This window comes from Rattus norvegicus, chromosome 5 (genome assembly GCF_036323735.1).
Source record: "Rattus norvegicus strain BN/NHsdMcwi chromosome 5, GRCr8, whole genome shotgun sequence".
Classification (NCBI taxonomy): Eukaryota; Metazoa; Chordata; class Mammalia; order Rodentia; family Muridae; genus Rattus; species Rattus norvegicus.
In genome coordinates, this window is record NC_086023.1 from 114,998,918 (window position 1) to 115,015,050 (window position 16,133).

Here is a 16,133-nt window from a genome sequence, read left to right on the forward strand (position 1 = left end):
CACTTCCTGGGGAAGCCTTTTGTAGTGACTAGGCTGAGTAAATTCCCTTACTGCCCCACCCCCCAAAGCTCTGGTAGTGCTTTTACTATATCTGTGGTACACTGCTTGCCCTAGCCCTGTAGTCCTTTACAAAGAGCTAAGCTCCATCAGCCGGTGAGTCACGTCTGTTTAATAGCTCTTTTTCTTTATTTGACAAACTGAACTTTATAAACAAACTGAACTTCAACTGCTTGGTCTGAAAATAGTTGAGGTTTGACTGACAGGCACTGTGAATCATATCTACCTTAGTTCCTGATGTTGCCTCTCACCTAAAACAACATCATCCCATTTTAATGGGCAACGTTTATTCATTCCTTTAGGATGCAATGCCAAGTACCTTCTACAGCAAAGGAGACATTGATGAACTTGGTTACACAGGTAGCTGTTCTCAGTTCCCACTACATTCACTGCCATGATAGCGATCAGCATGCCAAATGCCATTGGTTTTTGATATCTCTCCTTTTTTTTTTTCTTTCTCTCCTCTAGGGTTTACTTCTTGCTTGTAGAAGAAGAGCTATTCAGTAAACTTGGGATGAAGGAGTGAAATGAACACTATCCTTTGTAAGCATGGTGGGAAATCAATCGCATATTGATGTCTACTTGTCTTCTCTCATTGCTGTGGTGAAATACTTAACACATAGGAACATAAAGCGATAATAGTTTGCTTTGGTTTGTAGCTTTAGGGGATATAACATATTATGGGAGTAAGTAGGCATGGTGTCTGTAATGTGAGTTGCTCGATCACAGTGTGTCCAAAGTTGGGCAACCAAGGGATGTTGTCATGAGGCTTCGTCCTTTTTCCTCATCATCTTGAGACTTCAACTCACAAGATGATCAAGCAGTTAACATTCAGGGGGGAATCTTCCCTCTCCCTCACGTAAACCTCTTTGGAAATGCCTTCAAGTGACATACCCAGAGGTATGTCTTCTAGGTGTTTTCAGATGTAGTTAAGTTGACAATGAAGATTAGCGATCACCGTAGCCTAGCATGGAAAGACTGTAAGGCCATTTGTGACACAAATTACTCACCCTATTTTAACCCAGACTTGCCTCAGTACACACAATAGAAATCAGTCTGGTGCAGTATTTTCATAGTTGTAACACTAGGACCCACCGTTCCTATACGCTTAAAGCCAGCTTTTATTACTAGGAGTTTTCAGGTACTTCTCTCATATCATAGATTCCGGGTGTTATGAGCTTTGATTCATTCCAAGGAAGGGAAAATACTGTCATGGAGTATTAGGCTGAACTCTTAGAATCCCTGCCCTGTGTGTGGAGCCTTCCCCTGAGAGAGGTCTTAAGTCCTAACTGTATGGATCTCCTTGCTACGTCTAACCCTTACCTTTAGTGTCACCTCATAATTCAGTCACAGTAATTGTTTCATTCTTTCTTCTGCCTTTACCACTCTAGTCATTTGATTGTGGAACATCTGATGGAGACACAGATGCTGATGCCATGAGACAAGCAGGTAAACGGAGGAGAATAAAGCCCGGGCAGGTTTTCAGAATATGCTTAAAGAGCATTTAACATTTTGCCTTAGTTTGTCCAAACTGATCCATTTTCAATAGTAAACATCATATCGGTAACTCTCCTACCTTTATTCCCCACTGCTGTGATAAAATAACTTGTTCGAAAGCAGCTTAAATGCCCCAGCATATAAAAAGACACGTGCTCCACTATGTTCATCGCAGCCTTATTTATAATAGCCAGAAGCTGGAAAGAACCCAGATGCCCTTCAACAGAGGAATGGATACAGAAAATGTGGTACATCTACACAATGGAATATTACTCAGCTATCAAAAACAATGACTTTATGAAATTCGTAGGCAAATGGTTGGAACTGGAAAATATCATCCTGAGTGAGGTAACCCAATCACAGAAAAACACACATGGTATGCACTCATTGATAAGTGGCTATTAGCCCAAATGCTCGAATTACCCTAGATGCACAGAATACATGAAACTCAAGAAGGATGACCAAAATGCGGATGCTTCACTCCTTCTTTAAAAGGGGAACAAGAATACCCTTGGCAGGGAATAGAGAGGCAAAGATTAAAACAGAGACAGAAGGAACACCCATTCAGAGCCTGCCCCACATGTGGCCCTTGCATATACAGCCACCCAATTAGACAAGATGGATGAAGCAAAGAAGTGCAGACCGACAGGAGCCGGATGTAGATCGCTCCTGAGAGACACAGCCAGAATACAGCAAAGACCTAAGTGAATGCCAGTGAATGTGATTGTTGGGGGGAGGGTGGTAATGGGGGGAGGATGGGGAGGGGAACACCTATATAGAATGGGAGGGGGAGGGGTTAGGGGGATGTTGGCCAGGAAACCGGGAAAGGGAATAACATTCGAAATGTAAATAAGAAATACTCAAGTTAATAAAGGAAAAAAGGAAAAAAAAAGAAAAAAAAAAGAAAGCAGCTTAAGAGAGAATTCCATTTCCATGTCCATCCCTGTGAGGAACCACGGCAGTGGGTACACACTGTATCCATAACTAAAAACATGAAGTGAAGAATTCATGTGTGAATGCCAGTGGTCAGCTCACTTTCTGAACTCTTACAGTTTAGACCCCTCTTCCTAGGGAATGGTGACACCCAAAGTAGTCGTGTCTTCCCACTTCAGTTAACAATCTAGAAAATGTTCCATAGACAAGTCCACAGGCCACCCTGACCTAGACAATCCCTCCCTTCCCAGATTGTACTTAGATGACAATTCAAAGTAACCATTACATCAAACAATTCAACTCTCTTTACTGAAAATGTTATGCATGTTATATTACTCAGTACATCCCTCCTGGGGCATTTGCCATCAGAGAAGAATGAGCCACTAGTTAAAAGAGACCAAATAGAAGATAGTGAATTTTGACCCCAGAGTTAGATGGGAGTAGCTACCCCTTTGTCCTGTCTGCAAATCTTTGATAATGATAAGTACAACAATCACCAAATAAATAGGCTCAAGTATTAAGTATTTTCTCTTTGACCCTCCAGATCAATTCCCTATCTTCTCCCTCCTAGATCTTCATTATTCTTTGAAGATCTCCTCCAACCACCCTACATGGCCAAATAGCTTTCAGAAACTCAGTATCTTGGTTTCACAGGTGAGTGGATAACCTATATTTAAAGCAACTGATAAACCTTCCACCCCGACTGGATATGAGACCAATAAAACACAATCTAGGGAGCACACAAGGCAGTGTTGCTTCTACCTCATTTACGTAGACAGAAAGCTGGACTGCTGGGCATTGCCACGGGAGAGGAGAATGAAGCTGATTGTTCCCATAGCGAGTGGAGTACCAAGAGATACTAAAAATGCTGGATGATGCCATTGGAGCCCTATAGATAGCCAGATGTACAGCTACCTCCCCCCGTGGCTTTTCAGGGACATTTCTCTGCTGAGACTGAATTTTCTGTCACATGCAGTCAGAAGTTCTTATGGCTATGTCTATGCTTTGCCAGGGTTATGCCTGACCTTTCCCATGTGTTAGCTTTCTTAATCCTTACAACAACCCAAGAAGAATAGATATTAACTCCATTTTATAAATAAAGCCACCAAAGCTCAAAGAGGCGAAATGTTTTCCTACTCCCAGCTAGTGTTTTTTATTAAAATGCAGCTCTGACCTCTGCACTGTTCTCTAGGCATGGGTCGTAGTTAAGAATATAGTGGTATTGTGTCCCTCTGTCAGAATTCCATGTCTTCAGCCCTTTCATTCCTTTCTAACTAGCACCGCTAATCCATTATCTCCCTCCTCTCTACTCTTACACTTTGACCTTCAGAGTCCAAGGAAGAAACACTAGCCCCTCCATCAAGTAAACTCACTTAGAGTTAGTCATTCTCCTGGAGTCAAGAAGCTGACTGTGATGGCCACTGTGTCATCCTGGACAACATGCTGTGTAAACCCTTTCCTGAGTGCTGGTGATTCTTTCTTTTAAGGCATTCAGCCATTCTCAGAGGCTTCTCTGATAATGCGGGTGTGTGTGTGAGGGGAGTGGGGTAGTGGTGGTTGGGGGCAGGAAGGGCAACCTAGGCTGATAGGCACCCTGCCTGGACTTGGCCTGTTATTGCTTGGGTGTTTGTATGCATGCAGCCAGTGGTGTTTGAAACCCTGCCTCTTTCTGAGTTCACTTCCTAAATGTGCTGACACGCCTGTGAGCCAAACCAAACAGGTTCACAATGCTATGCCCGGAGAATATTCCCCTTTGAGTACAGCTGGCAAAACAAAACTTTTCTCCAGCCTACAGAGAGGACCTGCCAGCCCTTGGATGACCAAGACACAGGCCCTTGGAGACTTCCTTGGATTTTAATAGGAAATGGTTTCAACTCAGCTATCATGGTGTGTGTGTGTGTGTGTGTGTGTGTGTGTGTGTGTGTGTGTGTGTGTGTGTGTGTTCCTTTCTTTCCGAGTTAACAAGCCCGCAGTGAAAAATGGCTAATGGTCACTTGCCTGCCGTAGACAGGTGTTTTCCATAAATGATCCTCACAACAGCCTTTCATGGAAGTTATGGCTGGCTTCCTTTTTACAAAAGAAGGAATTGGGGTTTGGCAAGATTAAAGAACTTGCTCCATATTCCCCAGCCACAAGCAGCAGAGGTCAGCTCGAATCCAGCGGGTGCTTAGCTCTAGATCCTGAAACGGCTGGCTCTACCTCAGTTCTCTCCTCTACCTCACCAGGCTTGAATTCTTTGTGTATCCAGCAGAATAGGAAAGACACGGGTTCTAATGTCTTCCTAGCTCTGTGAAGTTCAGCAAGTTTGTTTTTTCTTTGAATGTGAATATTTTTATATACAAAATAGAATGACAAAGTATCTGTGTAACAGAGAAGTCATGAAGTCAACAGAGGTAGGCATTTACATGGTAAGAGTACTCTGGGACAAGGTCACATGTGGACAAAGTCAGCTCTGTGGAGTCAACTTAGAATCAGCTCTAGTTTCTACTTATTATTTATTTCGTTAAAGTAGACAGGGTGTAGATCTTCATTTTCTCATGCATAAAATAAAGCCCTAGTGTCCTCCTGGTAACTCCTAGCTGATAAGTAGGAACTTGTGATGGATGTCTACTATGAATATCATATAGATGTTAGTTTCTATTATAAAATACCATGACAGATACTTTTCATGCCTACTGGAGATTACTGCTTTAGAAAGTTGGCTCTCAATGGGCTTAGAATAGGCTTAGTAATGCTACTGCACAAGCAGCTTTGAAACCTCAGTATTCAAAACCAATAAATCCCATTGTCTTGTTTGTACAGTTAATAAACATATGTCATAAGTGCATTCAAGGGGATGAGGGACTCCATCAATATCAAACTTAGGGATCTATGTTGATGGTTACCCTATCTCTGGGTTTACAGCTGCTAAAACACTGGAAGAAGGAACATGTTGGATCTCATATTCACTGTGAAGGCTCTACTTGGATAGCACAGATCACCACGGCTAGATTTTAATAATGGTTAACATGGTCAGAAGGCTTTTCAGTTAGGTTGAGGAGATAGGTTGGGCAAGGGTTAATCCGTTTGTCTGGTGTGAGTCTTTAGACACATGATTTGCTTCTGGCCAATGGGACCTGAGAGGAAATTCTCTAGGGCAGAAAAGGGCTACAGAGAGTAGAAAGATGAAGGTAAAGATCACGTGTTGTTGGTAATGGTTGTGTTTACTTCTGAAGCTAGGAAATGCCAGAGGGAAATTGACTCTGTGCAAGAAACTTCCCTGGTATACTGAGCAAAAAACAAAGCAACTGAAGATAGTTAGGCCATGGCATTACTAAGCTACTGTGTTTGCCATCCCTGGACCTGTTTCATGTTTGGATATCTAATTTAAATTTTGTCTGTATCTTGGCCCCCATAAGCAGCCTAACTAGTATAAAGTTCAATTATATCACAGCCCAGTTGCCTGTCCGCCTTTATGCAAGATTTGAGATAAGGTCAGACAAAATTCTTCCTAAAGTGAATTAATACACCCTGGAGGAGATTAGCCATCAATAGGAGCTGGTAGACAGATGGTTCTGAGATTTGAGAAATATCCAAATTCTATCCAGGTGTCTCACAAGCACCTACAGCCTATGAAGGCAGTAACTCAATCAATGATCTGATAACCCAATTTTCTGAAGCAACAATGAGTCAGCTCTCAGGGAAAGATTTTACTGTGCGTACATGAAGGAAGTTTACATAGCAAGAAACCACCAGGGCTTCTCAGCCCTGAACATTTGGTTCCCTCCAGGAAGGGAGGGTTTGTAGAAGGGCAGGAAAAGTTCATTAGACACTGCTGAGACATGGGCAGAATCTCTCAGGAGACTATCTGATTACCTTTGCTCAAATGCTACACACATCAAAGGACATTCAGATGACTTATTCAGCTCCTCGGGGTCCCCATGTACAAGTCAGCGTGTGTACTCAGAGAAAGATTCAAGGTCACTGACCCATCTGATTCCTGAAACAAAACAGGGAACGACTAGGGTTGTTGATGCCTCACAATAGAATCATTACACCTCTTGTGATTGGACATATGGCCTCAACAGCAGCAGTCAGGTTTCATTGGGAGCTTTGGAGTCTATTCACATGAAGTATAACTAATATTGGTGCTTAGAAAAGTGAGGGGAACATATCGAGATCGAAGGACTTAGCATTACCGAGTATAAATATTGTTGTTGTTCTTTGTTCTCCTTGTGGCTCACTTCACTGCAGTGACCTAGGCTCTGGCATAGCCTCATAGCATGCTGTAGTCCTTCCACAGCTTTCTCTCCGGTGACCTTTCTTTGGAATTCCCTAAGTCTACCTACGTGTTCCCCACCTGCTCAGCTCTAAGTCATCAAAGCATCCTTAGCATGGGTACTTCTCCCATGGAAGCCTTCTAGGCTCCTCACCCAGACTGGACTCTTTCTAGTTGCTAATGCCCAGTTCTTCACCAAATTGATCCATGCCCAGCCATGTATTTACTTGCCTGTTTTCCTTATTGTGTGCTCTCTTACTAGATTATAAACTCCATGAACTGGTCTTTTTGTCAGTCTCCCTCTCTCTCTTCCACATTCTCAGTGCCTTACACAGAACAGACATGCAAATTACTTGTTGGAGAGGAAATAAGTGTTGCATGAATGTAAGGCATTCTGATTCCTAGGACATTAATAAAATCGTTGGCCTGTTTGCTAATACTGCAAAGAGTTTGTATGGTTTCGGTCAGTTCTGGGTGTCTAGACAAAGTCATGCTGTGTCCTGCTGCCTTGAGGACCCACTGAGTTCTCGCCCTAGTGGCCTGGCCTAGGCAGTGCAACTCCATTTCTTTGGTCCGTATTTGAGCATTTTGCAACACGGCTTTTCTTCAAGAGGTCAGATTGACACTGGAGAGGAAAACTAGTAGGGGAAGAGCAACGACGATAAAGAACCTCTTGACAGCACCTTGTAGATTTAATCTGTCAGGTGACTGAAGAACAACAAAGGTGTGGGATGTAGCTTGGGCTAAGCTATCTGCTTCTCATTCTCTCCCCAGCTCTAGGACTCCTTTAAACAGTGCAGACATTCTAAACGAAACCCTTTTCTTATTTCTTTTGCCTAGCCTCTTCCCCATCCATGTGCCATTGCAGTATGAATATTTCCAAGGTTGACCACATGCCTGGTCATCTACAAATCCCTCCACAGTTTCCCGTTATTCAAAACACAGGGCAGACTGGAGGCCACTGCATGCGCTGACCCTTACCTCCCTTCCATTTCATCCCCTTCTTTCCGTTGCACTTTTTGCTTTCTGGCCTCTTCAAAAAGATCCCAACCCCTACCCCCATCACATGGTGCTTTCCTGCTTCAAATCTACATGTCTGTGCCTGGGTTGGTTCAAATGTCACTTCGGTGAAATCTTTATAATGGCTTCTCCTCTCCACTTGGCATCACTTGCTTATACCATTCGCCTCATAGAATAGTCTCTCTTTCCTTTCCTGTGCCCTCTCTCCAGAGTGAGTTCCTTGAGAGTAAGAATGATGACCTATTCAACATTTGCCTTCCTGTAGCCAGAGTGGGCCTTAAAGAGGCCCAGGCCAAGTGACTACCTTCTATGGGATGTCTGAAAGGCCTCTGAGAGGCCCCTGCAGACCTAGGTGTACTCCTGAGGAATTGTGTGTTTGGATTTACCACCACAGGCACTCCCAGACCTGTTGAACATTGGAGCAGTGCTAATGAGTTAACAGCCAGGCTTCAATTAGTGGTTTCTGAAGTGTTTCTGGATATCAAATTGCTGTTGCTGCTTGATAATCACAGCAGCTCATGGGGATGAGAAGGGAGCAGGCAAAAATGATTCCCTCGTTGAATACAAACCTGTTGATAAGATCAGTTGTATCTGAAAACAGAATTTAAGTCTCTGGTCTCCTCAGATAACTACATAAATGAATCTGTTTTCTGATGATAAAAAGGAGTAATTGTACTTCTGTACACTTCTCGGCTTCTAAACTTCTTGTCTTCCAGAAGACTAATAATCCACTGAAAAGTGGGTGATGGGGGTGAGGGGCAGGGTGGCTTGGAAAGCATCATCATCTTCTTCTCTGTTCACTCAGTACAGTTCTTTTCGAACGACAAAGGACACATGAGTTGGTTCGTGTGATTCCTGTTTCAGCGAGCAGATACTGGATATTGATTTCTAGAGCCCAGCAATGCATCTACCTTTAGGAACTCTCCCTGTCATTGGCAATGAAGTTAGTTGCTTCTAGTAAAGTCACATCTGGACCTACTTGCTGTGCTTGCCTGACCCTTCTCCACCTCTACTGCCAAGCCTGATGTTTCAGGTAGATTCATGTTCCTTAAGATGGCCACTCGCCTTAGTGAAAGTAGGAAGGGATACCCTGTGTACGGGGAGGTATGACTAAACTGATAGCACAATCCTTTAAGGAACACTAATTGAGAGGCCTTCTGGGGCCTCTCTCTGATCCAACTTGTATCATGCACTAGGGCATGGATGAAATATATTCCACTAGAAGGAATTGAGATCTAGCATTTAAGATTAGATTTTAAGTTCACATGTTTACTCAGTTATCAATATTATTTTCTGAACATCCACTATGTGTCGAGTGTTGTACTAGGAAGTCAAGGATCCTCTGATTGACAGGATAGTGTTATCCCCAGCACTCCGACATTCACGGGTGTTCACATTTTCACAGTTTGGTAAGTGTAAGGATGCTCCAAGGGGGGGTTATTCACTACACATGGACATGAAGCCATCTAGGAAAATTTCACAGGGAAGGCACCACTTGAGCCAAGCGTTCTAGTTACTCTCCTGTTGTTGTGATAAAGCCTTCCAGCCATAACCAACTTAGGTAGGGAGAAAGGATTTATTTTGGCTAACACTTGCAGGTTGTAATCCATTGTTGAAAGAAATCAAAGTGTGAATTCAGACTAGGACAGCAAGTAAACTCTGAGAACAGGTGAGAGTGGTCATTTGAACCAGAATGAAAGTCTGGCCAGAGGGAAGAGTAGAATAATACTAGCAGAAGCTTGGAGCTTGAAAAGGCCCAGAGACCCAGATTCATACAGAGATGGTTCTGATGCTAACATGTTTCATCTGTTTCAGGTCGTTTTTGTCACCGAGCCCTTGGGAGGTAAAAGGAAAGATAACAATATTTCCATGTGGGCATTTCTATTGATTATGTAAACTCTCTGTCTTAATGGAGAGTTAATAATATGAATTAATTATACATATTACATATACTTATATACATAATTAAGACAAGATTGATGACTTTATATGCCATTGGCTTAATCCTAAGGGTTACCTAAAGTCCATAATAGAATTAGCCATTGTGTCTACAGTAATTAGCTGCTTTTTAAAGTTTACCATTATTGAAGTTCCTCTTTTGCCATTATTTTTTTTTCCTGCCTCTTTAGGTTAGAACAGTCAGAATTTCAGGAACAGAATTCAAAACACTAGTTGAAAGGAATGAGTGTGGGGATAAGCTGGAGAACCTTTGAACTCTTTTTCCCTTTTCCTTTTTAGCCAGCCGGGGAGTGCCATGGCATTTCTCCATTGTGCTGTTGTCTAGGCTTAGTCTAGCAATGCAGGTTATCCATTTCCCAACCCGTGTGAGTTTTCTGCTTTGCACTGGTTTAACTTCCACGGAGCTCCACCCTAAAGTGCTTTATTGTCCCTCTGCTACTCCTACATATGGTCAAAATCAACTCACCTCCCGGGTTGCTGACATCAGCAAATTCACTGCTTGGGAAAGTGCCTCCACTCCCAGTAACTCTTTGTTCAAGGAGCATTATTACAGTGGAGCACGTCTGATAACCCACAAGCCTGTCCAGGCCTCTGCAGACCTAGGTGTACTGAGGAATTGTGTGTTTGGATTTACCACCACAGGCTCTCCCAGACCCGTTGAGCATTGGAGCAGTGCTAATGAGTTAACAGCCAGGCTTCAATTAGTGGTTTCTGAAGTGTTCCTGGATATCAAATTGCTGTTGCTGCTTGATAATCACAGCAGCTCATGGGGATGAGAAGGGAGCAGGCAAAAATGATTCCCTCGTTGAATACAAACCTGTTGATAACCTCAGCTGTATCTGAGACACGATTCAGGTTTTCTGTCTCCCCGGAGCTGAGGTTTGGATCACAGATGTGCTATATAGTCATTTCTCTTGTGACTCCGCTCCATAGTATATATACTAGGAACTTCCCAGACTACCTCAATAATTAAGCCAGATTGATTATTTTGAAACAAATTAAAAATTAAATAAGGACTCACTACACTGGTCACTTCCTTGGTAGGAGCGAGAGGTGGGGGGATGGGGAGGGTGCCAAGTGGGAATTGGGAGAGGGTTGGGAGAAGAGTCACCCAGGTTCCAGATCCTCCTTTGACTCTTCCTAAATGCTTGGCTTCTAAATTGCAAAGTGTAGAATGCACTAATTCCCCCAGAAACTTGGAAAATCTTCAGTGTGCGGCTTAGGAAACAAAGATTAGCAACGGAAAAGGAATTCAAGATTTTTAAAACCATTATTTGAATACATTTATTGTGATACGAACTATTATAAATATGCACAAGCAAAGGTCATCTTTTTCTAGGAGTCGTCAGAATCCAAGTTGGAAGGAGACACCTTTTGTAAAACCTTCCATGGGTCCCTGCTTTGAGATAAACATCTAATTGCTGAAGTCTTTATTATTATTATAAACGATCACAGCGCATGCTACTTGATATGGCTCTCAACTCAAGCGTCTGCTTTCCCAGTGGGCTGTCCCTCTCCCCTTGCAACACCCTCTTCTTCCAGCCTTAAGAAACACTGCACCATCTTCTGGTCAACAGTCTGGACTTGTGGGTTGCTGGGGAGAGAGAGAGTATGAGCCAATGATAGCATGCAGGGTGTCTATTCCTACAACCAGACGGGAGGGACTACAGGCTCTCACCCCAGCATACAGACACTCAGCTGTCATTTCACCTAGCTCTCATTATCTATCGATAATGCAGCAGAGAGGTTGGGGGCTACTTCTCAATGGTTTATTGTGTTTTCTTAAATATCCTTTCTGAAAATTTTCAGAAACAAAACATAAAAAAATTATATACTTTATTACAAATGGTAAACTCAGAATGCTTCAAATCTCTTATTTACAAACACTGGGTAGGACACCCAAACAAACAAACATGGAATAACTTACAAAGGCAGGAAGCTGTTTATTATAGACAGTAATCAGCTTTCATCAAATTAAAAAAAAATATATGTACATACATAGTTGAGAGAGGCAGGCCAGGGGAGTTCATCCGCAATCTAGCCTGGTACTCACAAGCCTCCCTCCCCTTCCCAGCCCTCCCTGCTTTGTGTTCTTACGGAGCACTACAGAAGCAATCTACAGTCTCTATTGCAGTTTGTAAGCCCCCACCCACCCCCCTTAATACTGAATGAGATCGAATGTTAGGTCCATGCAGTTCTTGGTCAATGTTAACGAAAAGTCCATCGTTCTGGTCGCGCGGGCACAGCCCGTTCGCAAAGCGTGGCGGCCAACAGGCCGCTGCTCTCTGGCTCCTCGCCAAAGCCAGGCGCGCCACGTCCTTCCCACTCCAGCACACTGGGGGCGCCGTCAGGTCGCAACCCAGTCCATCTTGTGTACCCTTGGCTTCAGTACTCGGACACTTTTTTTTCTCTGTCGCAACCAGTCAAGTTCTCAAGTTTATCTCTGTTATTTTTTTCTTCCACTGCCCCTCAGCCCTGACAGTCTGTCCTCAAAACGTTTGCAACTGCTGCGTTAGCATGAGTTGGCACCCACTGTTAACGTGGTTCATGACTTTCTGTTTAAGCTGTGCCACCTGTTCCCTGAGCATGTTGGCCGTGGACGCCAGCTCGGAGTTTTGCGCTTTCAAGGTTTTCACTTTTTCCTCTAGCCGGGCGATCCGCTCCAGCTTCCTTTTCCGGCACTTGGAGGCAGCGATGCGGTTCCTCATGCGCTTCCTCTCCGCCTTGATCCGCTCCTGAGACTCCATGTCGATGGGGGACAAGGGCGGCGTCTCTCCCGGCATCTCCGGCACCGTCTGCGGCTCTTCCTTCAGCGCCTGCAGCCGCGGGTGCTGCACCGGGATCTGTTGGGGCAAGTGGTGCGGCGGCTGAGGCGGCTGCTGCTGCTGCTGGGGCTGCGATGGAAAGGCCAGCCCGGTCGCGCCATAGGAGGGCGCCCCACCGCCGCTGCTCAGCGCACCCGGGTTGAAGTTGCTGAGGTTGGCGTAGACCGGAGGCTCACTGTGCAGGCTGGCGCTGTAGCCGCCGCCGCCGCCAGCGCCAGCTACTGAGGCCACAGCGGGAGCGACCATGCCCGCCCCACTGACAGGTTGTGCCGCGGAGGTGACACTGGGCAGCGTATTCTGGCTATGCAGTTCAGCTAGGGCGCGCACGAAGCCTTCGGCGAAGCCCTCCTGCTCGTCGGTCACGTTCTTGGGGCACAAGAACTGAGTGGGGGTCGGTGTAGTGGTGATGTGCCCATTGCTGGACTGGATGATCAGGCGCTCCAGCTCCGGCGACGCCAGCTTGAGCAGCCCGACGTCGGGCGACGTGAGAAGGTCCGAGTTCTTGGCTCGGAGGTGCGGCTTCAGATTGCCCACCGGGTCGGCCAGGTTCAAGGTCATGCTCTGCTTCAGAATCTTAGGGTTACTGTAGCCGTAGGCGCCACTCTCGGACTGGAGGAACGAGGCGTTGAGGGCATCGTCGTAGAAGGTCGTTTCCATCTTTGCAGTCATAGAACAGTCGGTCACTTCACGCGGGGTTAGCCTGGGCTGTGCGCAGAAGTTTCGGGGCCGCAACAGCGCGCCGGGAAGCGGGGGATACCCGCGCGTCCCCGCTTCAGTAACAAAGTTTGTTTAGGAGCGTGCGCTCCAGACCGCAGTGCTCCCCCCTGCGCCCTCCTCCCCAGTTCGCTCCAGGGAGCGCAGGGTTAAGACACCGCTTGCACTCACGTTGGTTGGCTCCCGCGCGATCCGGAGCTTTGAAAAGTCGCGGTCACTCACGGAGCGCTCTCGGGAAGCAGCGGTTCCTCGGAGCCCGCGGACCAGCCCCAGCGACAGAGGTTCTCCGGCGGCGCAGACCAGTCGTCACGGAATTCTTGGTGGAAGCCCGCGATCGGGCTCTGCCGCCCGGCCTCCGACAACTGTCCCCTCCTCCGCTGTGAGGGGGAGGGGGACGCTAGGCAGCCGCGGCTAGCACTCGCCCAACTTCAGCCGCCTGTGCGAGCTGGTATGAGTATAGGTTCCTCTTCTCCCTTTTCTTTACGGTCTCGGTGGCAGCCTTAGGCGCAGAAGAGGTTTTGCAAAAGTTCGCTCCGGGCCACTTGTTCCCGGTCCTCTGGGTCAGGAAAGTTGCTGGCCGGTAGCCGCTCGCCTATTTCCTCGCGCGGTCCGGAGCCGTTCTCGATGCTGTCAGCAGTGCCGGGACTTGTGAGCTTCTTCTCCGGGAAAAGCGGGAGAAGGGACTCTCCAAGTGCTCCCCAAAACACCGGTGCAGGAGCTGCGGGCGCTGGATCCAGGCAGTTGGTCAGAAAATGAAGACAAACAGATGAACAGCCCGGAGTCCGCGGACGACCAGGTTAGCCGAGTCCGTCCGTCTGTCTGTCTGCCTGAGCGCTCTCCAGCTAGGCAGTCTCTGCCACACTCAGTGCAACTCTGAGTCCTTATCCAGCCTGAGCTCAACACTTATCTGCTACCAGTCAATCCCTAAAAATAGCCCATGATGTCACCCCAAGGCCTTCCCATTGGCTTGCGTCGCTCTCAAGGGGGCGGGCCCACCCGTCGCCATGGAGACCTCACCCTAGAAGATTCTTCTCTGGGCCCGCGAAGGCTCACGGGATGAGGTAATGCTCCGCTGCGCTCCTACAGTTGGGCCCTTCTTTCTCCACCTCCCTCCCCCTCCCGCGCGTTGCTCCGGCTTGTGTTCCCGGGTTCCCTCCCCGGCGCGTCTTTCCCGGCCCGCCCGGTGCATTGTGGGCTGACGTCTTGGTTTGGCTGTCTAGTGACGGAGGCTGCCGGGTCCGCTGGACCCTTGCGGAGTCTGTCGGAGGCGGGCTCAAGTTCAGGGCTGGGGACCCAGACCGAGACGCGGGGATCCAGAAAGCTGGGGAGACGCGCTGGTGGCCTGGGGCGGAGGGCTTGGGTGGGAGTAGAGGTTACACACACACACACACACACACACACACACACACACACACACACACACACACACACGAACACACGAACACACCCGTGAAAGGGCTGAATGATCTGGGCGATTGAAGCTGGCTCCGCACCCCCGCACTTCCGGGAGACAGAGCGACGCGGGTTAATATGGTTGTGTTCGCCCCGGGTGCGGGAGCGGCAAGTGGGTTGAAGTTGAGCGGGTTTGAGAGTGGCCCTCCCACGCCGAGTGCGCATGGAAGTTTAGTTTCGGAGAAGGATCTGCGCCGCAGTGTGCTGTGCTGGAAACCAGAGATTTGCTGTGCTCGGAATGAATTCACCAGGGTCCCCGGCACAACACTTCATTTTCTGGGGACGTGCCGGGAGGGGTTCGCTTTACCTCGGAGGGACCCCCTTCTAGGTGTGAAAGATGCCACCCCGGCTCCTTGGGGTATGGAAAGCAACATATAAAGGTTCGAAACTCAGGAAACCCCAGCGCTCGCCTGCACTAGCACATACACACAGCCCCGCGCACACTCAGTTCGCGCCCGCCCTTCCTCCCTCCCTGATTTGCTTCTGGGAAAACAAGCCTTGAGAGCTGCGGACTCGCCCCGAGTCACGGTGCTTAAGCAGGAGTCCCTGGTAGAAAGACTGAAAAATCCCCTCCCCGCTCGATGGTGGATTCATATCCTGTGCGGCCTCTAGGAAGCGCTAGACACATGTAAGTTGTTTCTTTTCTAAGGTTCTGCTATCCGCCCTCCACCCTCTACCCCTTAAGACTGACTAAAGAGGTGGCGAGCTTGGTTCTCCCAGGGCAAAAGTGCAAATCTCAGAACTTTCTGAACTTTATTGGTCTCATCTAGAAGTAGAGTGGATGAGGTCCATCCACTACATCGGGCTGCTAGGCATTAGTCTTGACTCTGAGACTAGAAGGTGGTCAATTGGTGCCCCTTTCCCTACCAGCTTCGGAGTTACCCCAGGCCTTCGGTGGGGTGGGGTGAGGGTGGGACGATTTGGAGGATACTGGGTTGTGATTTGGCAGGAGCCAGTGTATTTTCCTAAGCGAGGTAGGAAAGGACCGGGAACCAGCTGTTCCCTAAGCCGCCCTTCAGCCTAGGACTTGAGGTTTAAAGTTGGACTTTAAGTTCCTAGGTTCTAATTTGGACTTTGCTGCCTCAGAACTCAGCTCAGGGTTTGTACCCTTGTGCCTTAAGATATTTTGCCTTTTGAGTATTCAGAACCCAATAGCAGCTGGTATCGGTGGGAAACCTGCCAGCTCTTTTTCACTCCCGGCTGCAGAGGGTAACTGGCTGCTGCCAGCCAAGCGCTGACCTTGGTGGGGGCAGGGTAGAGCAGGGTTTCTGTGAAGTCGAGATACATTTACTTCCCCCTAAGGGAGACCGAGTTACTCTGTGCGCGGCCCTCATCCTTTTTTGCCAAGGAGCTCATATTCTACATGATTTATGATAACAGTAATAAAAGTAAGTTTTGTCTATTAAACACTAATCTGC

The 16,133-nt window shown here is 47.1% G+C and overlaps 1 protein-coding gene and 2 long non-coding RNA genes across 51 annotated transcripts in view; 2 read left to right on the top strand and 1 right to left on the bottom strand.

Moving 5' to 3' along the window:
* Positions 1-359: 359 nt before the first annotated feature.
* Positions 360-3,941, top strand: LOC120102921 (uncharacterized). Its single transcript, XR_005504894.2, has 5 exons — positions 360-417; positions 526-600; positions 1,449-1,506; positions 3,059-3,141; positions 3,818-3,941. It is a non-coding gene; the product is annotated as an uncharacterized LOC120102921 (long non-coding RNA).
* Positions 3,942-10,982: 7,041 nt separating this feature from the next.
* Positions 10,983-14,076, bottom strand: Jun (Jun proto-oncogene, AP-1 transcription factor subunit). The gene has a single exon (NM_021835.3). It carries the CDS (start codon positions 13,216-13,218, stop codon positions 12,214-12,216), a length of 1,005 nt encoding a protein of 334 aa, NP_068607.1. The 5' UTR covers positions 13,219-14,076; the 3' UTR covers positions 10,983-12,213.
* Positions 14,077-14,337: 261 nt separating this feature from the next.
* Positions 14,338-16,133, top strand: part of LOC100911221 (uncharacterized) — a 51,675-nt gene continuing 49,879 nt past the window's right edge. For 46 of the 49 annotated variants that reach the window (XR_010051907.1, XR_010051904.1, XR_010051908.1 and 43 more), the window contains exon 1: positions 14,338-15,343. This is a non-coding gene — a long non-coding RNA (uncharacterized LOC100911221). The other 3 variants (XR_010051910.1, XR_010051911.1, XR_010051882.1) reach the window with 1 other exon arrangement.